The 27,021-nt window shown below is 50.7% G+C and overlaps 1 protein-coding gene across 1 annotated transcript in view; it reads left to right on the forward strand.

Moving 5' to 3' along the window:
* MEI1 (meiotic double-stranded break formation protein 1) overlaps positions 1-27,021 on the forward strand; it is a 2,222,673-nt gene that overhangs the window by 2,161,766 nt on the left and 33,886 nt on the right. Inside the window, exon 29 of the mRNA XM_085599901.1 lies at positions 17,749-17,880. Coding sequence (XP_085456027.1) covers positions 17,749-17,880 — 132 coding nt within the window. The remainder of the gene's footprint in view (positions 1-17,748; positions 17,881-27,021) is intronic.

The raw sequence follows: 27,021 nt of genomic DNA on the forward strand, positions 1-27,021 counted from the left end.
GAGATAGAACAGCTCCCACACCCAGCTCCGAAGCGTCTGTTTGGACAATGAATGGTTCGGAGTAGTCTGGACTCTTTAGGATAGGTGCTGTGCACATGGCCTGCTTTAGGTCATCGAATGCCTTCTGACAGCTTGCTGTCCACTGAACATTTTTTGGCATCTTTTTACTTGTCAGGTCGTTTAGCGGGGTCACAATGGATCCATAATTTCTGACAAATTTCCGGTAATAACCAGTCAGGCCCAAGAAAGCTCGAACCTGAGTCTGGGTGGTTGGAGGAGCCCAGTCCTGGATGGCCTGTATTTTGCTCTCCAATGGCTGAACCAGGCCTCCACCTACAAGGTGGCCCAGGTATACAACCTGTGTCTGCCCTATCTGGCACTTAGTGGCCTTGATAGTGAGGCCTGCCTTTTGCAGGGCCTCTAACACTTTCCTCAGGTGGACCAGGTGATCCTCCCAGGTGGAGCTAAAGACAGCGATATCGTCCAGATACGCCGCACAGAAGTCGTCCAACCCAGTGAGAACTCGATTCACCAGCCTTTGGAAGGTGGCAGGTGCATTTTTCAAACCAAAGGGCATTACCACGAACTGATAATGCCCACCCGGGGTAGAAAATGCTGTTTTGGGCTTGGCCTCCTCAGCTAACCTGATTTGCCAATACCCAGCTGTCAGGTCAAACGTACTTAAGTAGCTGGCCGAAGCCAACCGGTCGATAAGTTCGTCTGCTCTTGGTATCGGGTGGGCGTCAGTCTTAGTGACTGCATTGAGACCTCTGTAGTCCACGCAAAACCTCATCTCTTTCTTACCGCCCTGGGTGTGAGGTTTCGGCACGAGAACTACGGGACTAGCCCAGGGGCTGTCCGAGGGTTCAATGACTCCCAGCCCCAACATTTTCTGCACCTCCGTCTTGATGCAGTCTCTGACATGATCAGGTTGCCGATAGATTTTACTCTTTACGGGCAGACTGTCCCCAGTGTCGAACTCATGGGTACACCAATTGGTCTGACTGGGCGTCAGAGAGAACATATGCCGAAAGGATTGAAGAACCTGTTTACAATCCTTTTGTTGATGTCCAGAGAGGCTGCCACAAAAGACAACATCATCTACTGACCCATCGTCAGGGTCCTGAGAGAGCAGGTCCGGGAGAGGGTCACTCTCCTCCTCCTGTCCCTCATCTGTGGCCATGAGCAAGCCCATGCCCTCCCTGTCGACATATGCCTTGAGCCTGTTTACATGGAGCACCCTGTGGGGGCTCCGGGGAGTTCCCAGGTCTACCAGGTAGGTGACCTCTCCCTTTTGCTCAATGATCGTGTGGGGCCCTGACCATTTGTCTTTGAGCGCTGCTGGGGCCACTGGCTCCAGCACCCACACCTTCTGTCCAGGCTGGTACACAGTCAGGACAGCCTTTTGGTCGTGCCAAGCTTTCTGTAATTCTTGGCTCGCCTCAAGGTTTTTAGATGCCTTTTCCATGTACTCCGCCATCCGCGAGCGGAGACCGAGCACATAGTCCACAATGTTTGATGCCGGCTTTCTGAGAGGTCTCTCCCATCCTTCCTTTACCAAACACAGGGGTCCCCTTACAGGATGTCCGAACAGAAGCTCAAAAGGGCTGTAGCCAACCCCCTTCTGCGGGACCTCTCTGTAGGCGAACAAGAGGCAGGGTATCAGGACATCCCATCTCCGCCGAAGCTTTTCAGGTAGTCCGTGAATCATCCCTTTTAGGGTCCTGTTGAATCTCTCAACAAGCCCATTGCATTGTGGGTGATAGGGTGTGGTGAACTTGTAGTTGACACCACACTCCTTCCACATTGCAGTCAGATATCCCGACATAAAGTTTGCACCTCTGTCTGAGACGACCTCCTTAGGGAAGCCCACTCTGGAGAACACTCCAAGTAGGGCCCGTGCCACCACAGGTGCTGTAGTGGTCCTAAGGGGAATAGCTTCAGGATACCTGGTGGCGTGGTCCACCACCACCAGTATAAACTTGTGCCCTGATGCTGTCTGGGGTTCCATTGGTCCGACAATGTCGATCCCCACTCGTTCAAAGGGTACCCCCACCACCGGTAGTGGTATGAGGGGGGCCTTTGTCGTGCCACCTGACTTACCACTGGCTTGGCAAGTGACACAGGAGCGGCAAAACTCCTTCGTATCTTCGGACATGTGGGGCCAGTGAAAGTGTGGAACAATTCTGTCCCAAGTCTTATTCTGGCCTAAGTGACCTGCAAGGGGAATCTCGTGGGCCAAGGTAAGAAGGAAACCTCTCAGAGACAAGGGGATGACCAGCCTCCTGGTCGCGCCAGGTTTGGGGTCTCTTGCCTCGGAGTACAGGAGTCCATCGTCCCAGTACACTTTGTGGGTACCTGTGGCGTTCCCTGCAGCCTCAGCAGCAGCCTGCTGTCTGAGGGGTTCAAGCGAGGGGCAGTCTAACTGTGCCTTCCCCAGGTCTTCCCTGGAGGGTCCCCCTGAGCCCAGAAACTCAACCTGACCAGGTTCAAGCTCTTTCGGCTCAGTTTCCCTCAGTTCTTTAAGGTCAGCCTCCTCAGAGACTTGATCCACGACCTGGGGCAAGGGGGAAGGCGAAGCCTTACCCTTACTGCTCCTCTTCTTGGAAGGTGTCTGGTCCGTTCTTCCAGGATCCAGCACCTGTTCAGTGGGGCATCTTTTGGCCTGTGACCTGGTCACAGCAAGGACATGTGCTGGCAAGCCTAACATTTCCATGTGAGTCCTCTGCTCCACTTCTGACCATTGTGACGTTTCCAAATCATTGCCCAACAGACATTCTATGGGGAGGTCTGAACTAACCACAACCTTTTTCGGGCCACTTACCCCTCCCCAGGAGAAATCAACAACTGCCATACTGTAATTGGTAGTGACGTTGCTGGCATTGGTCACTAGGTAATCGGTACCTAGCATGATCTGACCAGGGTCCACAAAGTTAGGCGTCACCATAGTGACACTGGCACAAGTGTCCCTGTAGGCCTGAGCCATTTTTCCATTGATCAAAGGTGTCTGTCTGTATTTGCCCAAAGTATTGGGACTGGCATCAGGGGACATATCCACATCCCCTGTACAGACAAGGACGGCCTGAGTGAGCGTGCTGACTAAGTCGTCACTCCCCTCGGTTCCCAAGGTTAACCCAACTAATGCCTTGGGAGGCGCACTACCACTGCTGACTGTACTAGGGGGTGCAGGTGCCTTAGGGGCTGCAGTGGCAGGAGTTTGCCCTCCTTTCTTGGTGCACTCACTAAACCAGTGAGTCTTACTTTTACAGTATTGGCACCACCTTTTTGACTGGCCTTCTTGAGTCTTCTTCTTCTGTGAAGCCTGACCCCCACCCTCTTTGGTTTGTTGGGGACCTGTCGAAGACTTCTGGTCATTTTGTTCGTTCTTGTTACTACCCTTTTGGTCTGCTTTCTTCTGACCACCCTGGTTCTGGTTCTGGTTCTGCTTGACCCTTGTTCTGACCCATCTGTCTGCCTTCTTTCCCAATTCTTGGGGAGAGGTCAGATCCGAGTCGACAAGGTGCTGATGCAACAATTGGTTCTGACAGTTGTTTAAAATCTGTTCTCGCATGATAAGATTGTACAATCCTGTGTAATCAGTAACCTTGCTACCCAGCAACCAGCCTTCCAAAGCCTTAGTGGCACAATCGACAAAGTCAGTCCAATCCTGAGACTGAATTTTCTGGGTGTCCCTGAACAGCAACCTGTACTGTTCCGTGGTTAAGCCAAACCCATCAATCAGTGTGGTCTTCAGGACTTGGTAGTTGTTTGCATCCTCAGCTCTAGTAGTGAGGAGCTTGTCTCGCCCTTTACCTTCAAAGGAGAGCCACAGTATAGCTGCCCACTGACTTGGGGGGACGCACTGGACAGTGCAGGCCCTCTCCAAAGCAGTTATCCACTTGTGGATGTCGTCCCCTTGTTTAAAGGGGGGCACTATTTTACTCAGGTGTCTAGTGTCTATACCCCTGTCTTTCTCTCTATTGAGAATGCTGCCACCAGTGGGATCTAACCCACTTAATTTCTGCTCTCGGGCCAGGGCAAGTCTTTCTTTGGTGAGGGCAAGTTCTTCCCGCTCGATCCTCAGATTGACTTCCCTCATCTTCGCTTCATGCTCCCTTCTCTGAGGGGACGTCATTCCTCTCTGAGAAGATGCCTGAGAGACATGTGTATGAACCGATCTGCCAGAGCCTCTGGAGAGAGACCTAGCTCGTCCGTTCCCAAGGTTAGGCCTGCTTGAGCGTGGGCCCGGGGCTCCCCCAGTTCCATTCTCATGCCTGCTTAAGTTGGTCCTTGTAAGCCTGCTGACTACCACTGGACCTTTGTTTGCCTCGTCTTCTGATAACTCCTCCTCGTCCTCCTCCTCTGTGTGGAGGTCGAGGTCTGGGTCACCGAGGGTTCCCTCTAAGGGAGGCGTGTTCCCATCAGCATCGGGGGGACCTGTGTTAGAGGACCTCCTAGCATCGTACGCCTCTAAGAGACCTATCAGAATTGCGATGGTAGGGTTAGAACCCTGGTTTAGCTTCCTGGAGGCACACAGTTGTCTCATCTCCTTGAAGCTAAGAGCTGCATATCGTGACACGACCTGTGGAGGGTCACTGACCACTAAGGGAGTCTCCGCAGACTCTCCGTGGACCGACATGCTTTTCTAGTGAGGTGTAAGTGATGCACCTACCTACACTATGTGTTTACCTACTGATCCCTTGCTAAGAGTTGTAGTCAGGGTGTGCTAAGCCCTGTTACACTACAACAGCCGGTTCAGTAGAACTCGGAGTATTCTAAGTTAAGTTATATGTACCTGGGTACTTATGTGATCTTTCACTTCGATATTCTTAGGATACGTGTGTGGTAAAACAACAGCAAGCTCAAATCCCAACCGCTGCTCACCAATGTGAGAAGTTGGCCTGATATGTAGTGCTCACTATTCTAGTGATCACTGTGTATCATTCCAAACGACCCTTATTGATGATTGGTTGTAAGTCAACCTTATAGACCAGATATCCTAGTAGCGTGGATACGAGCAGTCTTAGGCTAAACTCTAGAGGGCGTGTTAAGCCAGCTGTTTTACCACCACATTTACCCCTTGAACACCACGTGAAAGGACACCACACAAGTTGTTATGAAAATAAAGGATATTTATTTATAACAAGACTACCCTGGCTCTTTATGAGTCAGGGAGCTAAGCACACTACAAAACTCTTACGAAAATACTTCAAGTTGCACAATTTACACAAATGCCCGAGGGGCACGAGAAACCATCTACACTATCAGTGAAATGCGAATGGTTAGAGTCTGGAGTTACTGATTCCGGAGTGATCCGATCAGTGGAACTAAACGAAAAAGGAACTGGACACTTGTAGAACGAACCTGCGATGGAGCACCGAAATGCTCGAGTTACCTAGCCCAGAGGCTGCGGCTGCGGGAGGTTCGGCAAGATGTCGGGAGTCCTCGTTGTAGTCTCAGGAGCCTGAAAGAAGAAGTTGCTGGCAGGTGACCAGTGACGATGTTCAGCGAGATCCAAGCCTGGATCGGGGATGAAGGAAACCTGAAAGCAGAGGGGACTCAGGTCTCAACCGCTAGCCAGCGATCGTGTGGGCACCAGGAGGGTACCGGCTGAAGTCACCTCGACCAGGTGAGTGGATGACGTCGGACTCAGCTGTTCCTCGGACCAGGAGGCGCGGCGGCGACCAGGATGGAGGGCGAGCTGTCCCACGAAGGTGTCTGCTGTCGATGATGCTGGGCCCAGGAGTGGGGCAGCAGGTCTTGGCAGTGGCGAGCCTACGCGGTGGAGTCAATATGGCGTCTGGAGTGGACCAGGAGGGTCCGTGGTACCCCTCTGTTGAAGGAGAGCAAGAGCCAGTCTGGAGCAACCAGACTAGTGATGAAACAATCGTGGTGCGTCGTGAAGAGGGCCACAAGCCGGTCGGCAAGTGGTCGGACAACGCGGTGAACAGCAAGGAGCGGAAGGGCCCCCACGCAGATCTCGTGGATGCTGGGGAGGCAGACTTCAGTGCTGGAGCTGCTCAGGGTTAGGGCTTCTCAAACCCTAGGTGCACTCACTCGAGGGTCCCTCGGTGGGCGCGCTAGATAAGCGTCGTGCAGGTTCTGAAGATGGCCGGTCCCGCAGGTCTCGTCACCCCTACGACTCTCAGCTGGGCTGATGATGTAGGTAAAAGGTCAGAGATGGCAGGGAACCCGGGTCTCGTCGAGCTGGGCAGTCTTGATCCGTAGGAGAGACTTACAGCAAACCGCAAGCGCTTAGGTGGTGCCTGCTGGTGCAGGGTGGCTACTCCTTAGCCACAAGGGAGAGTCTTCAGAAAATAGTCAAGAGTTCCTTTCGTGGAAAGTAGTTCAAAATTCAGAATTATCCAATTTGGGAAGGGGACTCGCTCCTACCTTTATTCTAAGAAAAGGGGCTGGCCCGTGACTAGGTCCTACCTATGGGTGGGGCCAGGAGGGGGGTGGTTACACCCCTATCCTTTGTCCGGCTTCGCCCCAGCTCAGGGGCTGGTGTGCCCCCGAAACTGGTTTGAGCCGGGCTATGCACAGTGAGCACCGGGGTGCCACTTGCAATCACCTTCCTTTCAGCCCTGCCTACCTGGGATACACAACCCCTGTCTGGGATGGTGCTAACACCGCCCTCGACAGGAAACCCTTTGTCCAAGCTCCCCTCGCTGGAAGGTCTCCCAGCAGCAGGAGGTCAGACTTGTGTCTGGTGGCAGCATCCATTTTGTGATGCTGAGGCTTGAGTCAACTTTAACCGGGGTTCAAGGTTACTTCCATGTCGTGCCCCTCTAAAAGGGGGGAATGCTAACCCCGTCGCCAGGACTGGCGAGGGGTTCGTATTCCAATTCGTATGACACCTTACTCGACATGTGTAGGTGATGCGATGCCAAAGTTAGCAAATAACCGCAAGGATTATAATGCATTTTAAGGTAGTTGGCCCGCGTCACCATGGAACGGCTATTAGGACTTGGTTCCGCAAGCCGTCGACGGGCTCAGCTCGCGCCAGAGCACCGTCCCACATGATTCCCTGCACTCTGCCTTCAGGATTGATAAGGCCTGCCATAGGAGTGACTGATAGGAATCCATTTGTCCATTCTAGGGTTAGGTGTAGGAATACTACACCTACAGCAACGGGTGATTACACCACTTTGCCCCAGCTGTCGTGCAGCCAGTTGTGTCAGATTTGGGCGGCCATCCAGGGGTGGCATAATACATGCTGCAGCCCCTGGTAGGCCCTGGGTACACCGATGCCCTGGATACCTGTGGTATGCTGAGACAGGGACTGACAAGGCGGCCCAGTTCCAATTAGTGGATGCACCTAATGTACATGTGTGTTAATTTCGAGAGAGAACAGCTAGGCTGTGGGTCTGATTGGCAGGCCCACAGCCAGGGAAAGTCGTAAACCAATGAAGCAAAAGCAAAAAATCTGGGTGATCATAGGATTGCAGACCCTACTCTCCTACAGTTGGGGCGACCCGGCTTATCGACTCGAGGTGCAATGCCTCGGGTTCACCCTTATCCAAAACATGCTCTAGGGAACAGCGATCCCCCTGCCGCTCCCCGGCGTCGTGCGGGCCCCCTTTCTCGCGTGGCGCGCAGCCTTGAGGCATACCAGATGGTCGGGGACGTTCACGCAACTCACTCCGCTTTGGCAAGGGACATGGCTGCGGGAGGTGGTGGGACTAGCGGGCTTTCGGCAGTGGGATCTTCTCGGTATCTCCTGTCTGGGCGATATATGGCGTGGGAGCCACACGTGTTCCTTCCAGGAGCTCCAGGCCCGCTTCTCGCTGCAGCCTTCTCAATTTTACCGCTACCTTCAATTGCGCCATGCGGTCCGGGCCCACGTCCCTCTAGACTCCAGATTGCCTTCCCATAGCCCACCTGAGGCTCAGGTGATGTTAGGGTATCTGGGGAAGGGGGGTATATCCCGCATTTATAAATCCCTGAGTAACAATACCCCGGTAGACTGGAGCGGGCTAAAACAGCGATGGGAGGCCTGGGTGGGACCCCTGGATGACGCGGACTGGAGGGACGCCCTTATGGCCCCTCGGTCGCTTACCTCCTCCGCTAGGCTGCGGCTCATCCAACTCTATTACCTCCACACTGCTTATCTGACCCCGGACCCCCTATATCGTGCGGGCCTCCGCGTGGATGCCTCCTGCGCTCGCTGTGGGGTAGCTCCGGCGGACTTCTTCCATATGGTGTGGTCTTGTTCCCGCCTGGAGGACTATTGGGCAGCGATTGAAGCCGAACTAGCGGAGGTCCTGGGATGGGAGGTTCCCCATGAGCCTAGAATGGCCCTGCTGGGCATCACGGACGGGATGGATGGGTCCCGTAACGAGAAGTATTTCCTCACTACTGCCCTTATGGTGGCTAAGAGGGATATAGCGGCCGTGGGGTCACAGCCAGACCCGCCCAGAAGGGCTACCTGGAGTAGAGGGGTGGATTGGTGCGCGGCCCAGGAGCGGTCGTTATACGCTGCACGGGGCTGCCCCAAAAAATTCCGCAAGATATGGGGGAAATGGCTAGGGGGCCTGTTTTGAAGGGTGGGGGCGCAAAGGGTGGGGACGGGGGATGGGGGAGGAAGGGGGGGTCTTTACATTCGCTTGTTGATGCTTCCCTGATTGAAGTTACTGATGCCATGTTCAATGCACTGCTGTATAGCATTCTTGATATTGTCCTTTATGCTGCAAAACACAATAAAAATTTGTTTATCAAAAAAAAAAAAAAAAACTAATAAACATTCGGGCGGATCTCCTCATGCGTCTGCGGGAGGCGTGGATCGGGGATGGGGTGGAACTGGACGACGAGGACTGGCAGTCTACGCTGTCCTCCCCTAAGGAGGTGGCTATACCCGCGCGTCTCCGTCTTGTCCAGCTTAAAATTCTCCACCGTGTCTACGTGACGGGCCCTCGTTTAGTTCTGATGGGTTTCTCTGAAGACGGGCTCTGTAGGCGCGGCTGTGGGCTCAGCGCCACTTTTCTCCATGTTCTCTGGGAGTGCCGTAAGGTTGCGGAGTATTGGCGCCGGGTGCATGCGGTCATGGAATGTGTCACTGGGGTCGCCCTGTTGCCTGAGGTTCGCCGATGTGTGCTGAACGTGTGGGAGCCTAACGATTATAATGCGGCTCAGACTCGGTGGGCGGCCCTTGGGAACATGGTTGCTAAGAGGGACATCGCACAGCTTTGGGGTTCCCGGCGGCCTCCCACTGTGTCAGTATGGAAGGAGAACATGGACTGGTGCATGTGCAGAGAGAAGACTGTGTATGTGGCCCGGGGCAAGCCGGGGGCGTGGGGTAGAATTTGGGGCCAGTGGAACGCGTACCATGGGAACATCTGCACCCCCCCCCTCGTGGACTCATCTGATGCTGCCTTGTCCCCCTGATCCTGAGGTTCCCGGACTATTGCATTTCACCTGTAGATGGTTGTGGCTCTCCTGTCGCCCCCACCTCCCCCTTGATCATCCTCATTGACCACCCGAGGGTGGAGTTGGTACTGTGTGGTCCCCCAGCCGTGGTTAGACGCCTCTTTTTCGATGATTTCCGCCTTGTCTTTTGGTGTTATTTTATTTTTCCTTTTTGTTTGTATTTCTAAAATTTATGTCTCCGGATAACTTCTGAGGTGCACTCACTACTCTGTCAATTCGGCTGAGCCCCAGGGGGCCCATTGCTTCCTTGATGTTGTTGAACATGTACATATTAACGGCCGGCCCTGGTGGTTGTAGGCCCATGTTTGTATTGATTTTTATGTGCAATAAAGGTTTTTCAAAAAAAAAAAAAAAAAAAAAGAAGGATAGCATATTCCTATTGTCCTACATCTTCAATGATGCCAAAACACCTGAAGGTATCTGGGCAACTTTTATCTTCAAGTTCCACCACTTTCTTCTGCACGTTCCTTAATTTTGGTTCCCAAACAGGAACCTGATTTAAGTTTTCAAGATGGTCTTCCATCACCAATATTCTCCATCCAGATGTTTCCATTCTCAAATGCAGGAAGGCCAATTGTGATGTCAGTGACATAAATTCAGTGGCTGTTTCCACTATGCTGTCTTACTAAACCAATAGATGCGTTTAATTTTTTGAATTCTATCACTAATTATCCCAGTGTATCATTTTTTGAGTGATTATGATGGAGTCTAGATTTCCTTGTGACCCGCATTCATAAAGAGAAACTGGCACGGTTGCTTTGTTTTAGATATGTGCCAGGGTTCCTTCAATTGTAGAAGTCACAGGTGTCCTTATACAGGTATTGTCCAAACAGAGAAGGACTGGGAGGTATGCTTTTTACTGATCCCAGCAGTTTGGGTATGACCTTCACAAAAGATTATGTACAGTAATGAGAGTATGAATTCCAGTAAGCCAGTACCTATGAGCCGTTCAGTTTTCCATTTCACAAACAGGAAGCACGTTAGTTTACAAAGCCTGTGTGGGCAGATTTGATGGCTCAGTTGTGTAGATAGTGAAAGTGTTAGGCACATTTAAATTAGGCTTTCCAAATGTAAACCATATGCATTTTGGAGGGGCTGCCGTGCAGAGGTCAGACATTGGGTAGTGTGAACACGGTTATTTACAATAGTTGTCTGATTCAGCAGATTTGTATTGAAGGGGATCATAAAATGAAATATTGGTCAATGATCCACAGGAACACATCATAACATTTTTCCTTAAATGAATCCTCATTCAGAGATGACCTACTATCTCTCATTAAGTTGTGAGGCGTGACCCACTCCAATATAGCCATTAGTGTATGGCTTTGGGTTTTGGGGTCTTACAGGTATGACAGAAGTACCTTTTTTGGTCTGGTGTCCACAGATTGCCTCATGCACATTGAGTGTGTGGTATGTGATTTCGCTTTGCCTGCATTGGGCTGTTTGGCAACACTGTGATTCCGGTTCACCGTTGTAACACCCAATTAGTGTGGAACCACTGGGCAACGAAAGGGTTGCCAATTTTTCAGTTTGCTGGCTATAGACAGAGAACAGGCCACACCTCCTAGCATTTGTTGGAGAGGGACAGGTCATGGTGGATCACCAATGCACCCTGTGTAGGTCATTCTTGAGGCACCTGAAGGAGTCATGCATGCCCAACTCGTCGAGGAACCCACATAATTTGCTCCACAACCATGTGAACCTCTATGGTAGGTTATCGGCACTGTGATGTGGCGGGTGGCATAGAGCTCGATCAGGTACTTATAAAGCATACTTCTAGATATGTTATTTGATTAGGAAAACTAGAAATTTGCAAAAACAATTATTCCAGTATCTCTCTCTTGTATGACGGTATTCTACCTTTTATGATTTTGGTAAGAACAACGATTACAAGTAAGTAACTTTTCCTTTAGTTCATTACTCATAAATTAAATGAGAAGTCTTCTGATAGAGAAATAGAATTACAAGGAAAAATATTTATTTCTCATATACAAAACTGAACACATCTGAAAAACAATGTTGATTGTACTTTCTCAAATATTCCCGAAAATTAGTGTGATGAGCTGTTAGAACTGTTCAACGCTTTTACAGCAATTATCATAAATTCAAGTATCTGAAAGAAACACGTTAGTTAGATTCCTCACCTTAGAATATCCCCAGGCGTCAGGCTGGATCCGGAAAGATTTTTCGTCAGCAATACCCTTGCGCGTCGCTAGGTGTCGTCTGCGGCTCCCCGTCCGTCTGCGTCGTTATCGCCGGGATGACGTCGTCGGAGTACTTAGACTCCGACCTCGCGCGCTGACGTCAGTTCTTCTTTTTTCCGCGCCAGTAAGCGCCGATCCGGGAAGAGCATACCCTTTTAGTCACTTTTTGACTAAACTTTTTGAACTCTTTTGGTTCCATTCTTCGTCGACCTCGACTCTGGTGCCGATAGGGATGCCTGGCTTCAAAGCTTGTGACTCCTGTCACCGACTGATGTCGGTCACGGACTACCACCGCCGGTGCCTCTAGTGCCTTGGGGTCGACCACGATGCCGCTTTGTGCCTCGACTGCCGGGCTTTGACTTTGAAGGCTAGGCGGGAGTGGTCCCACAAGCTGCTCGAGTTCTGGCAGTCAGCTCCACGACATTCAAGGTCCCGGTCGAGGAGGAGGTCGAGGGACCGGTCGCGGAGCCGCAGCCATCACCGCTCGTCGGAGTTCAAGTCTTCGCGATCCGGTAAATTGAAGCAAAGCAAGAAGTCTAAGAGGCGACATCGCTCTTCGGGCTCCCCTTGCCGGTCGCATGACTCGGCTGAGGGTTCGGGTGGCACTACCCGCGCGGCTCCGTCGGAGCCGCAGGAGTCCTGTCCGTCCCCATACCCTCCGTTCCCTGGGACTGACGCGACTCCGGCGGAGGTCAGTGCCTTCCTCATGCCCATGAGGAATCTGGTTCTGCCGTCGACGCCTGCCGGCGCGCCTTCAGGCCCCGCAGGCTCGACTGGGAGGCCTAGCGAGCCGGTGGCTCCGGCCCCGGCGCCGTCGTCGACTCCGGTCCCAACGCTGCAGGTCCCCGAGGGATCCAGGCCTGGATCCTAGTCGGCGCCGGTTGACCTCACGACCCCTCCGCCGGCGTCGACTCCTCCGGCGCCGCCTTCGGACGACGCCGTTCCCCGGTTTTGTCCCAGTCCGGACCCGGCGTCGGAGCGGCGCCAACCGGCGCCGCACCCAACACCGATTGGTGGCAGTTTCATCTTCCGCCCGGCTCCGATCATTCCACCTGTATACCAGGAATCGGATGACGGTGACGACTGGGAGGGGTCTGAGGATCCTCTGGCCCGGCAGGGCCAGTTATCTCAGGACTGGGCAGACGAACTGGGGGATGCCAGTGGTCTTGACACCTCTCCTGACACTGGCTTCATCTCTCCTCCGACCGTGGCTTCGGAGGAAGGGGCTACATTTTCTGTGGTGCTGCGCAAGGTGGCCAAAGCCCTTGGGCTGGAGCTGCCTGTCTGTGGCCGTGAGGACTAACCTCCTCACTGAAGTGCTCCAACCGTCAGCAAGCTCCTCGGAGCCTCTGCTGCAGTTTAATGAAGCACTGGTTGACGTTCTGAAGGGCACCTGGTCCAAGCCCTCCACAGTTCCTCCTGTGGACCGGAACGTGGCCTGGCGCCACCGCCCTGCACCGGGCGACCCCAGTTTTCTGTCCATGGTGGGAAACAACCTTTACAACGAAACTTTGACAATGCGTGCAGTTACATCGCGGATTTTACAACGAACGTGATGTAACCACGCAATGCCATTACAACGCAAGTCTTTACATCGACTTGCGCTAGATGGCGTGCTAACATTAAAAATAGTGTAGTTTACTATCCCAACACCTTCCCTACTGTTAAGTGGACTGGAGTTGGAATAGTAAATTACGCTTTTCTAATGTTAGCACGCCATCTAGCGCAAGTCGATGTAAAGACTTGTGTTGTAATGGCATCGCGTGGTTACATCGCGTTCGTTGTAAAAACCGCGATGTAACTGCACGCGTTGTTACATCATACATCCATCAATGGTTATCCAGGACTCTACCTCCCAGACCTCCTTCCCGTCAGCTCGCCCGGATCGGGAATCCAAAAGGCTGGAACAGTTTGGGAAGAAACTGTTCTCCTCCCTTAGTTTGGGGTTTTGGTCTATCAACACCGTGTGCCTTTTGAACCATTACTCCCACTCCCTGTGGGATACGGTGGAGGACGTGCTGCCCCAGTGTCCGGAGGAGAACCGCACGCGGCTCGCCCAGGCTCTTGCCGAGGGGCAGGATGCGGCACGGCATGCAATCCGATGTGGACTGGACACAACGGACTTTGTGGGCAGGGCAATGTCGACCACGGTGGCGCTTTGACGCCACGCCTGGCTGCGGTCCACGAGTTTTTCCGGGGATGTGCAGAGCACCCTCATGGACATGCCCTTCGATGGCAGTCGCCTCTTTGGCGACAAAGCGGATAGTGCGCTGAAGCGCTTTAAGGACTCCAGGGCTACGGCCAAGTCCTTGGGCCTCTCGGCCCCGTGCCCGCAAACTTCCACTTTTTGCCCCTTTCGTGGCCAAGGAAGGGGCGCCCCCTCACGTCCGCCTAGCCACAGGCTGCAGAACCAACCTCCACGCGGTCGCGGAAGTGGATTCCGCCGAGGCGGTACAGGGGGACAATGTGCCTGTCCGTCCACATCTACCCCAGCAGCATCCGCCTCAAAGCCCTCCTAGTTCGAGCTTTCAGGCCCATTCCACGCCAGTGGGAGGCAGAGTTTGCCATCACCTCCTCCACTGGCGTTCCATCACATCGGACAGGTGGGTGCTGCAAATCGTCCAAAGGGGCTACTCCCTCCCCTTCGAGGCGACCCCTCCAGCCATGCCACCGCAGTGCCACCGAATTTCGGGGGATTACTTGCAACTTCTGCAGGAGGAAGTTACGGCCCTCTTGGCCAAGGGGGCCATTGAGTGCGTTCCTGGTCCAGAAGTAGGTCGTGGTTGTTATTCCCACTACTTTCTGGTTCCCAAGAAGGGCAAAGGGGGCCTACGCCATATCTTGGACCTCAGGCGCGTCAACGCCTTCCTCCGGAAGGAGAATTTCAAGATGCTCACCTTAGCTCAGGTTCTGGCTGCCCTAGACCCTGGAGACTGGATGGTAGCGTTGAACTTGCAGGACGCTTATTTCCACATCCCCGTCCTGCCGGCCCACCGACGTTACCTGCGGTTCACAGTGGGCCAAGAGCATTTTCAGCTTACTGTGCTCCCCTTCAGCCTCACCAGTGCCCCTCGGGTGTTCACGAAAGTGATGGCGGTGGTCGCAGCTCATCTGCGCAGATTGGGGGTTCCTGTCTTCCCCTATCTCGACGACTGGTTGTTGAAGGCGGGCTCGCCCCAGGCAGTCGTCTCCCACCTCCATACTACCGCCGACCTCTTGCATTTGCTGGGGTTCTCCATCAATGTGCCGAAGTCGCATCTGAGTCCCTCCCAGAAGCTCCTCTTCATCGGAGCGGTTCTGGACTTGGCGCAGTTCCGGGCCAGCGGGTCCGGGATATTCAGGCTCTGATTCCCATCTTTCGGCCTCTATCCGGGTTTCGGTCAGGTTGGTGCTTCGGCTTCTGGGTCTGATGGCCTCCTGCATCTTGTTGGTGCATCATGCCAGGTGGCGATTGCAGGCTCTGCAGTGGGACCTGAAGTTTCAGTGGGCCCAGCATCGGGGCAACTAGTCCGACCATGTCTTTTGATCTCGGAGGGCACTGCAAGACAGTTGCAGTGGTGGCTCACGAACCACGATTGGGTCAGTGGCAGATCCCTCTCCCTACCCCAACCGGAGCACGTAGTAGTGACGGATGCGTCCCTCCTGGGATGGGGGGGCCACTTGGGAGAGGCGGAGATCAGAGGCCTCTGGTCTCCGGCGGAGTCTCGGCTCCATATCAACCTTCTGGAGCTGAGGGCGATCCGACTTGCACTTAAGGCATTCCTTCCCTCTGTCCGGGGAAGTGTAGTGCCGGTGTTCACGGTCAACACCACCGCCATGTGGTATTGCAACAAACAGGGCAGGGTGGGGTCGTGGACCCTTTGTCAGGAGGTTCTGCTTCTCTGGACATGGCTGGAACATCAGGGCATCACCCTGGTGGTTCAACATCTGGCGGGCTCTCTGAACGCCAGAGCAGACGAACTCAGCCGCCGGTGCATGATGGATCACGAATGGCGTCTAAACTCGGACGTGACTCAAGGCCTCTTTCGGCAGTGGGGAGAGCCTTGGTTAGATCTATTTGCCACCGAAGAGAACGCGTAATGTCAGCAGTTCTGCGCGTTGGAGTTTCCAAGGGGGCACTCGCTCAGGGACGCCTTTCGTCGCGAATGGAGTTGCGGTCTGTTGTACGCCTTTCCGCCTATACCACTTCTGCCCAGAGTGCTGAAGAAGATCAGGCGCGACCGGGCCCAAGTCATCTTAGTGGCTCGGATTGGGCACGAAGGTACTGGTATCCCGAGCTACTCAGTCTATCGATCGATCCCCCGATACGACTGCCTCTTCAGGAGGACCTTCTGTCACAGCAGCAGGGGGCGGTCCTCCACCCGAATCTGTCCAGTCTCCACCTCCATGCGTGGAGATTGAGCGGCGGCAGTTGATGCCATTTGGCTTGCCTCCTGAAGTCTGTAATGTTATTCTGGCAGCCAGGCGTCCCGCCACAAAATCAGTATACGCCTGCAGGTGGAACAAATTTGTGGCATGGTGCACAGCAAAGGCTGTGGATCCCCTTTCCGCCCCTCTTTCTGAGGTTCTCCTCTTTCTTCTTTCCATGGCCCAGCAGGGCTCTGCTCTGGGCACCCTTAAAGGTTATCTTTCTGCTTTCTTACGGCTTCCTGATCAGCCTTCTCTTTTTAAATCCCCTGTTGTTTCTCGCTTCTTTTAGGGCATTACTCACATGTTTCCTCCTGTCCCTTTCGTAATGGCTCACTGGGATTTGAATCTGGTATTGACGTTTCTGATGTGCGCTCCCTTTGAGCCTCTTTATAATTGTTCCCTTCGTCTGTTGACGCTTAAGACTGCTTTCCTGGTTGCCATCACCTCTGCTAGAAGGGTGAGTGAGCTCCAGGCTCTCTCTTCTAAGCCTCCTTTCCTTTCTGTCCATCCAGACAAAGTTGTTCTCCGGACTCGTCCTTCCTTTCTCCCTAAGGTGGTAACTACCTTTCACATTGGACAGTCTTGTCACACTGCCCACCTTATTTCCGCCTCTGCATCCCTCAAAAGAGGAAGAGAGGCTCCACCGTCTGGACCCAAAACGGGCGCTGTCCTTCTATCTGGACCGCACCAAACAGTTCCGGGTGGACGACCAACTCTTTGTTGGCTACGTGGGCGCTAAGAAGGGGCGGGCGGTGCACAAGCGGACCATCTCTCGGTGGTTCGTTTTGTGTATCAAGGCCTGTTATTCCTTAGCTAAAAGGGAACCTTCTGTAGGGATGAGAGCCCATTCCACTCGGGCCACAGCGGCGACCCATGCCCTGGGCCGGGGAGTCCCCTTGCAGGACATTTGTCAGGCAGCAACGTGGGCCTCGCTGCACACGTTTGCCAAACATTATTGCCTGGACAGTCCGGAGAGACGGCTTCTTTGGCCGTTCTGTTCTCCGGGACTTTCTGGTGTGATCTTGGTTCGCAGACCCACCACCGGGGTTGGTATTGCTGGGGTATCTATTCTAAGTTGAGGAATCTAACTAACGTGTTTCTTTCAGATGAACAAGTTACTTACCTTCGGTAACGATATATCTGTAAGAAACATTAGTTAGTTAGATTCCTCACCGACCCACCCATCCTCCCCACTCTGCGATCCGATATCTAGGGTTGAGATTATCCCTTTCAGGGCCCTAGAATTTTTTGGCACCAGGGTCGGTCTCTTGCATGGCTCTGCGTTCCTGGCGCGGAAAGCTATGTACAAGAACTGACGTCAGCGCGCGAGGGCGGCGTCTAAGTACTCCGACACCGTCATCCCGGCGATAACGACGCCGACGACGGACGCGGAGCCGCAGACGACGCCTAGCGACAAGCAAGGGTATTGCTGACGAAAAATCTTTCTGGATCCAGCCTGACACCTGGGGATATTCTAAGGTGAGGAATCTAACTAACTAATGTTTCTTACAGATATATCGTTACCGAAGGTAAGTAACTTGTTCTATAAAGTTACATTCTGTTAGAGCCCACTAGTCTAGAGAACACACATTGTCCAGCTATGTAGGTGGCAGGGTTGTAGCATTCCATGTATGATGTGTTGAAGCAAGGGCTATGTACCTGTTAAAATAGTAAGAGACCTATTTGCTTCTTGTTCTGTTTCAAGTTTCTGAGGTATGAGGCGAGAGCTATCCTCTCTCCAGGAGAGATCATCTGCTTCCTGCAGCAGACTGCATCGCTGCCAGTGTGTGCATTTCCTGTGACCACGTGTCGTGCCCTTCACCTGCTGCTCGTACAGGTAACAATGTTTGTTTCCAGATAGGTCATGGTGTCTTCATTTCTGATATGTGAACTAAGGTACAAGTCCATTTATGGGCATGAAAGACAGACGGGTTGCACATGCTACCATGTCTTTGATACTGCCTCTCTATAGGTGAGCTGGGTAATCAATGCATAAGGAAATTTCCCAACAGTCTGATGCCTCTGAGAGACTTAAAGAACTGGGCAGAGTCTTTCGTATGTCTGTTTTAACCGACAAGACTAATTTTTCCCCAGCCATACCAGCACCTCAGAAGTACCAGTCTACTGTTGGGAATTCCCATTCTGCATTACGGGATCCTTGTTGATATTTATAAAAGCTTAATATTTCGAACTCCCTGTGATGGCGGAGCTATTCATTGTTGATGAATTCAGCATGGATTCTTATGATGGATCAACAAGATTACAGTTAAGTAACTTTCTCATCTCCTTCAGTCTTTAGTCACAGGGAAATAGCATTGAAACCTCCCATTAAATTCTCTACTGTGCACTGATTTTTCTTGACAGCCAATTCCTTCAGAGATTCATCATCATGATTCTTAATGGCAAAATGTGCCTTTTTTCAAATTCCCTAAAGGCCTGTCCTTCTTAGATCTTTCCACTGTTTGGTTCACACCATCACATAGTTGAAACAAGCATTTGCAATGCAATAGGTCTCCCATTAGTGAAAGTTTGAGCTATTGCCGTTGCAAATGTTAATGCTTGTTAGATTTTTGTTTTTGTCAAATAATATCATAGCAGTAGCATAAGTAATACAAGAAAAACAAATGCAAAGGTATGCTGAGCTGCAATATTTCTTTTTATAATTGCATTAAGGATGCAGTACTTCATGTGGCTAATTAATGTCCCTGTAGAACTTCAAAGGGACACCTAGTCACAGCCTGTGGTATAGCACCCTTTTCTTGCTTTGTTTATTTTCTTTTATTACTGATGTTACTGCTGGGATATTTTTTGATCTAAAACAATCTAACAAACATTATTATTTGCAACAGTAATAGCTCAAACTTTCAGTAATGAAACACCTTTTGCATTGCAAATGCTTGTTTTGAAAGGTGGACATGTGTTTTGTCGCAGGCCAGCTACTATGAAATAAGGCACTTTGGTATGGTAACAAGCATTAACATTTGCAACGGCAATAGCTCAAACTTTCACTAATGCGAGACCTATTGCATTGCAAATGCTTGTTCTTCTTGTGCTGTCTCTTTTTATTATTATCGATGTTTGCCTTTGTGTGTGTTTCTCTCTTCCTGATGACCTCTTTCTCTCCCTATTTCTTTACTGTGATCTTTCTCAGTTTTTCTTTTGCTCCTTGCTCACTTGCTTCTTATTGCGCTTTCTTTCTCTTCTTTCGCTCCACCACTCTCTTGCTGTTTTTCTCTCTATTCCTGTCTCCTGCTCTTTGTACATCTGTCTCTCTGTGTTTCTCTCTCAGGCTCTTGTTTTCTCTCTTTTTTCTTTTGATTTGACTTTCTGACACTCTTTCTGCTGTGTGTTCCACTTGCGCTCTCTTATCGCTGCCTTGTTTACCCTCTTTCTTTCACTCACACAATTTCTGTTTCTCGCTTGGGCATCCTCTTTATTACTCTCTCTTCTCTTTCTCTCTCAATCTATGTTGCCCTCTCTTATTCACAATACCCCTCTCGATCTCTCTAGTTCTCTTCTCATTTCTCGTAGTAGCCTATTTTGAATAAAAATAAATTCTACAGCGACCCTTTGTTGCAAACAAATTTATAAGCCATTTTGTATAATCAAGTTTCTTTCATACAAAATATGCATCTGATAGCAATAAGCGAAAACCTTGACTTATCGGAGTTTGGCAAAATGTCAGGTTTGTGCAGTTGCATTTATCTCATCATGTTTGCATTTACTTGACATTCTATGTACATCTGCATGACCCGTGTGTGACTAGTAAGGGCAGACGTCCAGATAACCACTTATTGCTGAAATGATGCACATAGCCCGCAGTAGTAAAACACGTGATAAGGAAGAAGGCGTATCAGAGCAGCGATGAGCATCTGGGCCGTGGAAATAGACAACACGCACGCTCTGGTAAATGTCAGAGTGGAACAGCACTGCAGCCATGTGTACGATTACCCGGCAGCCCTGAGTGACAAACCCTAATAGCAGCCAGTACCTATGAGGCAGCAAAAATTGCACGGTTCCTCAGGCCGCAGCGCTGAAGCTGTCACCCTGCAGAGAATACGCGGGTCCCGCCGTGACGCACTGGTGTGACAAGAACTGGAGACAGCGCGTCTGAGACACTTTTGAATGATCCTGTTAGTGGGCACTGCAGCTGCCTGTGTCCACAGATAGCATGTCCTTGCGGAATATAAATAGCTGGTTTTCCAGTGAGGTGACGTTTGAACCCCTTGGACTGCTCGCCCTCCTTTCTCAGCTAGGTTTATCAGTCATGATTTAACTGAACATGCAAATTTGCTAATAAATGCGCTTGAAGTTGCAATTATAGCTCACTAAGGGCCATATGTAGGTAAATTTTATTTACAGATTCATAAATACCGAATTTTACCGATTCGGTATTTATGAATCGGTAAGTTATATGTAGGTAAACATTCGGTAATCATTACCGAATCGGTAATATTCGGTAATCATGAATCGGAATTTACCGATTCGGTAAATACCGAAGTGGTATTTACCGAATCGGTAAATACTGAATCGGTATTTACCGAATCGGAAATTCAAATACACATGACTTGATGAATCAGCCAATCCTGTGCAAACTAAACCCCACCCAACCAGGAAGTGGCCACACCCAGGCAGGTGCACACAATCAACAGACTCTGGAGAGGCTGGGAGTGCAGAGGAGAGGAACAGAGCAACTGCCTGATTCAGCACAGGAAACTGCAACAATGGCCAGCCAGGACACAGAGAGGGATGGAGGGGAGAGGAAGAGAAAGCTGAAATTCAGCCAAAAGGAACTGCAGGTACTGGTAGAGGAGGTGGTAAAGCAGCACCAGAAGCTTTTTGGGAAACAGTCACTGCAAGTGCCTGAATCAGAGAAACGGAAAATCTGGCTGGGAATCCTGGCGCAGGTGAATTCCATGGGAGTGACCCCCCGGGACATTGATGTCCTCAAGAAGCGGTGGTACGACATCCATATCATCACAAAGAGGAAGATGGCAGAATTGAAAAAAGAGGCCAGCCGGACAGGAGGTGGATGCAACAGGGCACCAGCCTTGACAGAACTGGACGAGCTTGTGGAGACCACAATTGAGCCAGAAAGCATCGTGGGGATTGGGGATGCTGACAGCTCCGGCAGAGCCGCCACCAAACAAGGTAAGACGCTTGCACAGCAATGTGGCCTCCCCTACCCCTATCCCAACTCCCCAAATGGGCAATGAGAATCCCACTCCAGTACAGGTGTTAGTGCATACTAGCAATGCATCATGGGAGATGTAGTCCCTGAAACCCCAAACATGATACGAATAGCACAGAATAACAAGGCATGTTACACACAGTAGCGAGAAGCAGGCAGAGGACAATGAGATACTGTTTCAGAAATGTATTGTGATGCCAGCAATTCTATGCTTCAGGTACACTTAGCTGATGTTGCTTTTCTGTCCACAGGCACTACTGCGCACAGAACTGCACATGAGAAGGGAGAGAGGTCACACCACAAGGACAGCGCGGAGAAGGCCACCACCAGTTCTGGCCAGGGAACGGCACCACAGGCAGCCTCACCACCACAGCCAGCATCGCCACCCCAGCCAGCATCGCCACTCCTGCTGGAGTCACCACCATCATCACCACCTGAATTGCCCAGGACGAGGAGGCGTGCTGCTGCCAGGTTGTATGTATAAGAGTCATCATCTGAGGACTCGAGGGGGGCGGAAACGTCCACTGTGGCCCAGGATGTTACCCATGCCAGTGTGCCCTCCGCCTCTGAGGGAGCACACACAGGTGGCAGACGGCGCCACAGGGCTCGGCTGCAAAGTCCACCTCCCCAAGGGGAGGGCCATCGAGTCTCCTCAGGGCTTGAGGCCACCATGGTAAAAATTCAACGCATACAGGCAAGGGCAATGATGTCCGTACAGCGCCAAATGCGTGGCCTCAATGACACATTTGTTAACATTGACAGGGGCATCAGCGCCATGGCAGAGGGAATGGTTGAGATGGCTGCGGGCATGCGGGACATGTCCCAGTCTGTCATGCTGCTGTGCTCGAAGTTTGATGAGGACAGGGCAGCACGGCGCCGGGGACATCAGAGGAAAGACCAGAACACAAGGGCAGTGAACCGGCTGGCAACTGCCACTTCGCTGCTCTGCAGGCGCTCGGTGGCAATGCAGGAGGGCCTTGCGCACTGCAGCACAGACGTGTCAAGGGGGATGGTGAGGGTCACCAGTGCACTCGAAGTGCTGCTCACCAGCCAGTCTGCCACAACTGGCGCTGTGGATGCTGGGAACAGCGAAGATACGACCAGCAGGAACAGCATAACCCCCCCCTGTCCCAGACACACGGAGGAGCAGCAGGCGGCAAGGTGCTGGCACTGGTCCCACAGCCAGTGAGGACGCTCACTCAATGCCATCCCGCACTGGAGCGCGTGGGCGCAAACACAAATGCGTCACGAAATACCATGACACTATTGGGTGAAGTAACCCTTGACTCACAAATGTTTATTACACAATATTGATGGGACAGGTTTTCCTTTGTGTTGTGGCGTAGTGCCGCATGATTAAACTACGTTATGGCATCCAACTACTGGCTGTGTCCCCTTACTCACTCAGAAATAGTTGCATGTGATCTCTGCCCGTCTCACTCTCCCATCTGTTGCTTTTGCCACTCCTGCTGCGTTGGCCTCTGGCTGTGCAGAATCATCATCATTGTCCTCAATATATGTCATTTCGACCTCTGTACCTCTCTTCGTGGCAAGGTTGTGCAGCATTGCACAAGTGGCAATGATCTTGCAGCAGATGATGGGTGTGTACTGGCGTGCACCTCCGCTTTTATGGAGGCAGCGGAACCTGCTTTTCAATAGTCCAAACGTGCGCTCCACCACATTGCGTGTAGATTTGTGTGCCATATTATATCGTCTCTCACTCAGGGTTGATGGGTGTAGGTAGGGAGTGAGGATGAATGACCGCACGGCATATGCACTGTCGCCTAGGTGAGTAAGAGGGAACCATCAGTCACATGCCTCAATACACTATAAGTTGCACTTAGTATTAGGGAACGTCACTGTTACTTACCTAGCAGGTATCCTTCTCCAAATTCTCCAGCAAGCAGTCGTGTGTAGATCCCACTGTTCTGGAAGATGAAGGAGTCGTGGGTGCTCCCAGGAAACTTCGCTACGATATCAGTGATGTTCCCTGCATCGCAGATTACCTGCACATTGATGGAGTGGGTGGACTTTCTGTTCCTGTAGATGTGCTCAGTGGCTGCTGGTGGGCAGATTGGAATGTGTGTGCCATCAATACAGCCTATGACATGCGGGAACTGTGCCATGTGGTAAAAGTCTGTCTTGGTCTTCTGCGGTTCAGCCTGTGTGTTTGGGAAGCTGATATAGTGGTGTATTCTCTGCATCATGGCATCCAGGAACTTCCTGAAGAAACGGGACAGGCAACTCTGGGATACACCGCCCACCGCAGCTATCACCCCCTGGTAACTGCCAGATGCAAGTAGATGTAGGCTGCAGAGAACCTGCACATGTGGTGGTATGGCATGCGCCCTTCTTGTTGGCTGGTCCAGGAGTGGGTGCAGGTCCCTTATCAGGTCCATGATGGTTTGTGGGTGTAGCCTGTACCTTTCATGTATCTCAGCCTCAGTCTGTTGAAAGAGTGTGATGCGCTGTCTGTAAATGCGTTCCTCACGTCTCCAAATCCTCAGACCTGCTGCCTGTAGACGTAGGCGCCTTGCAATCACATACAGAGCGGCCATGGTGTCCACGCTGTTGCATTTTGGGATTGCTTATATGCACTGTTGATGCTTACCACCTGCTTTCAATCTGTGTTAATTACCGACTCTTAATGACCGAATTTAATGGATTTCTTAAATACCGAATTTACCTACATCTCTTTTCTCTTTTTACCACTTCATATTTACCGATTCGGAAAATGTGTATTCGGTAAATATGAATCGGTAATTTTGAATTCGGTAATTATGAATCGGTATTTACCGATTCATATTTACCGAAAACTTCTTTTTGGCCTCCTACAGCTCAATTGACTAATAAAAACAACAAATATTCACAGGAAATGAAATCAAGACACCTTCATTGGTACACTCGCTCACAAATAAGTAATATTTTCCTAAGATAAATAAGGGAACAAAACATATGTTTACAGTGATTTTTCTGAATCCTGAAAACTCCTACTTTGAGGGCAAGACATTTGGAAGTCTACTTTCTGAATCTTGAACAAAACTTCATAACAAATTGTGCTAGAGAGGAAGCATGTCACTGTTTCTGATGCTCTTAGCTTTAAATACTAGTTCAAGTTTTTTCGCAAGGTAGAGCTAAGAATTCATAAACAATGCTAAGTGGGAATGCAAGCAACCTGAAAATTAATTTTGCGGCTGCCAACAACAAGGAGCGGGCAATCCCAAAACAAGATAATGTGTTTGTTAGAAATGGGGTCTCTATTTGGCAGAGGTTTGCACCCTGTCCAAGTAGGGACCACCACCCTAGGCAGGTTAAGTCATATACACACTCTAAATTAACCTGTCCTCACCCTCTGATAGCTTGCCACAGAGCAGTCAGGCATAACTTAAGAGGCAATGTAAAAAGTATTTGTGCAAGACTTAAATTACAATAACTCAGTTAAAACACTTCAAAAAGACTCCACACAGATTTAGCAAAATAGAGAATATGTATCTGATTAAAACGAGACCAGAATGACAAATATCTAATCAATAGAAGTCGAGTTATGAATTTCTGAAGAATGAATGCAAAAATAGTGCTTAGAAGTCACTAGCGGTCAAAAGGTTACTTGATGTCGCGCGAGACCGGTACAAATCCAAAGTTCAGACCGACCGCGATGGTGGGCAGGCTGGCTACAAGACTCACGCAGATCCCATTGAAAAAGTACCTTGGATTGAGCAAGCGTCTACGTTGAGGGCACGATGTGTCAGTTTTGATTCACTCAGTGGGTTCCAGTGTCGTCGTCAAGCTCCATAGAGATGAGTGCACTGCGTTGTCGTCGAACTACACAAGGCGTCGCCGTTGGGCCGCTGAGGATGTGAAACTGCTGTTGTCGAACAGCCTTTGCATCGGTGTCGACGGGCAATGCATGTGTTCCGACCGGCGTAGTCGTGACAATGTGTCGGTTTTGTAGCAAAACATGTGCAGAACTCTCATCTAAGGCCCAGGACTGGAGGCGACCCCTGAAGCAAAGGTAGGACTCACAGTTGGCAGTGTCCATCAGCACCTGCAGGATTGTAGGAAGTCTTTTGTGTCCCTGAGACTTCAGAAAGCAGGCGGCAAGCTAGCAAGTCTTGGAGTCACTCTAGGTTCAGGTGAAATGGGTACAGTCCTTATCCTCGGCAGGGCAGAGATCAGCAGGGAAGCTCATCAAAGCAGATGAGCTGTTCCTCAGAGCAGTCAGTCAGGGCAAACTGGTACTCCTTACAGCACAGCAGACCTTACTCCAGCAGAGTTCTTCCCAGGTCCAGTAGTTTACTGATTTGGTAGGGTCAGAGCCTTGGTACGTATACCCAAAAGTGCCTTTGATGTTGGAGGTGACTCAAAAGGAGCCCTCTGAATTGCAAATGGATCCCTATGACCAAGCCCTGTCTGCAAGGCCATCTGTGGGGGGTAATCAGCCCTTTGTGTGAGGACATGACACAACCTATTCAAATGTAAATGTGAGCTAACTGTCCCATTCCTGCCAAGGAAGGCTATCAGAATTCAGATGAATGCTGATGAGTCATCTGTCACACCTATACTGTGTTTGTGGCTGTCTAGAGGGCATACACAAAGTGTAGCTGTCACCCCTCCCGTGTGCGTATTTGAGACAGGCTGCAGGCACAAAGAGCAAAGTTAAGCGCAGAGAAATGTCCACTTTCTAAAATTGCCATTTCTAAAATCATGATGTCTAATCCACCTTTACCATTAAAGAGGATTTATTACCACAATTCCAAAGATATGAAACATGATGAATCTTCTCCTTTCTGATCAGGAATTACAGCTTGAATAGTGTTTTAAGGAGTCCATGTGTTAGCCTATGAGAGGAGTAGGCCTCACAGCAGTGAGAAACGAATGTAGCTGTCTGTCACTACCAGGACATGGAAAACTTAAATCTACATGTCCTAGCTTTTAGTTCCAAAGCACCCTGCCCATAGGGCTACTTAGGGCCTACCTTAGGCATGACTTATGCGTAATAAAAAGGGAATTTACGGCTTGCCAAGTCATTTTAAATGCCAAACAGAAGTGGCAGTATACTGCACGCACAGGCCCTGCAATGGCAGGCATGATACAGGTTTGAAAGGCTACTTGTGTTGGGGATACACCCAGTACTGCAGGCCTACTAGTAGCATTTAGTTTACCGGCCCTGGCTAAATGGTATATCACTTTACAAGGTGCATACAGATAAACTGAATATGCCAATCAGGTATACACCAGTGTTAACATGTTTAGGGGAAAAGGACATTCACTTTACCACTGGTCAGCAGTGGTAAAGTTTTCAGAGTCCTATGGCCAACAAAAAGGTACAGCACAAAGTGGAGGCAAGCAGAGAAAAAGTTGGGTGAAGACCACTCTAAGGATAACAGGTCAAACAGTGGTCAAATGTGCTAACCCATAAGCAGAAAACATCAAGCCACGCCCCATTCAGCGTACTATAAAAGCAATGAGGAAATCTGATAAGTATAATCTCCCATGGGCCATATTTGCTGAGCTGTGTGGTTGTCCGTGAGGTCTCCAAACCTTTATTCTTTTATACAATACTACATTTTGCTCTGCCCAGGATAGCCATTGGGCTTTGTTCGCTCCTAGTAGGTATGTGTAGGATTCTGGAAAGCCCAGCCCTCCTGAAATCTCAGGTAGATGGATGCATCTTGGAAAAATGAAAGAACCTCTTTTGTACCATAAGTTGTGGATTCAGGCTATTGCCATGATTTTTCAAACTTATATAAAAGTATTGCACCAGATTTGTGTGTTATTTCAAGGCTA

Source organism: Triturus cristatus, chromosome 4_2, assembly GCF_964204655.1.
Source record: "Triturus cristatus chromosome 4_2, aTriCri1.1, whole genome shotgun sequence".
NCBI classification, from domain to species: domain Eukaryota; kingdom Metazoa; phylum Chordata; class Amphibia; order Caudata; family Salamandridae; genus Triturus; species Triturus cristatus.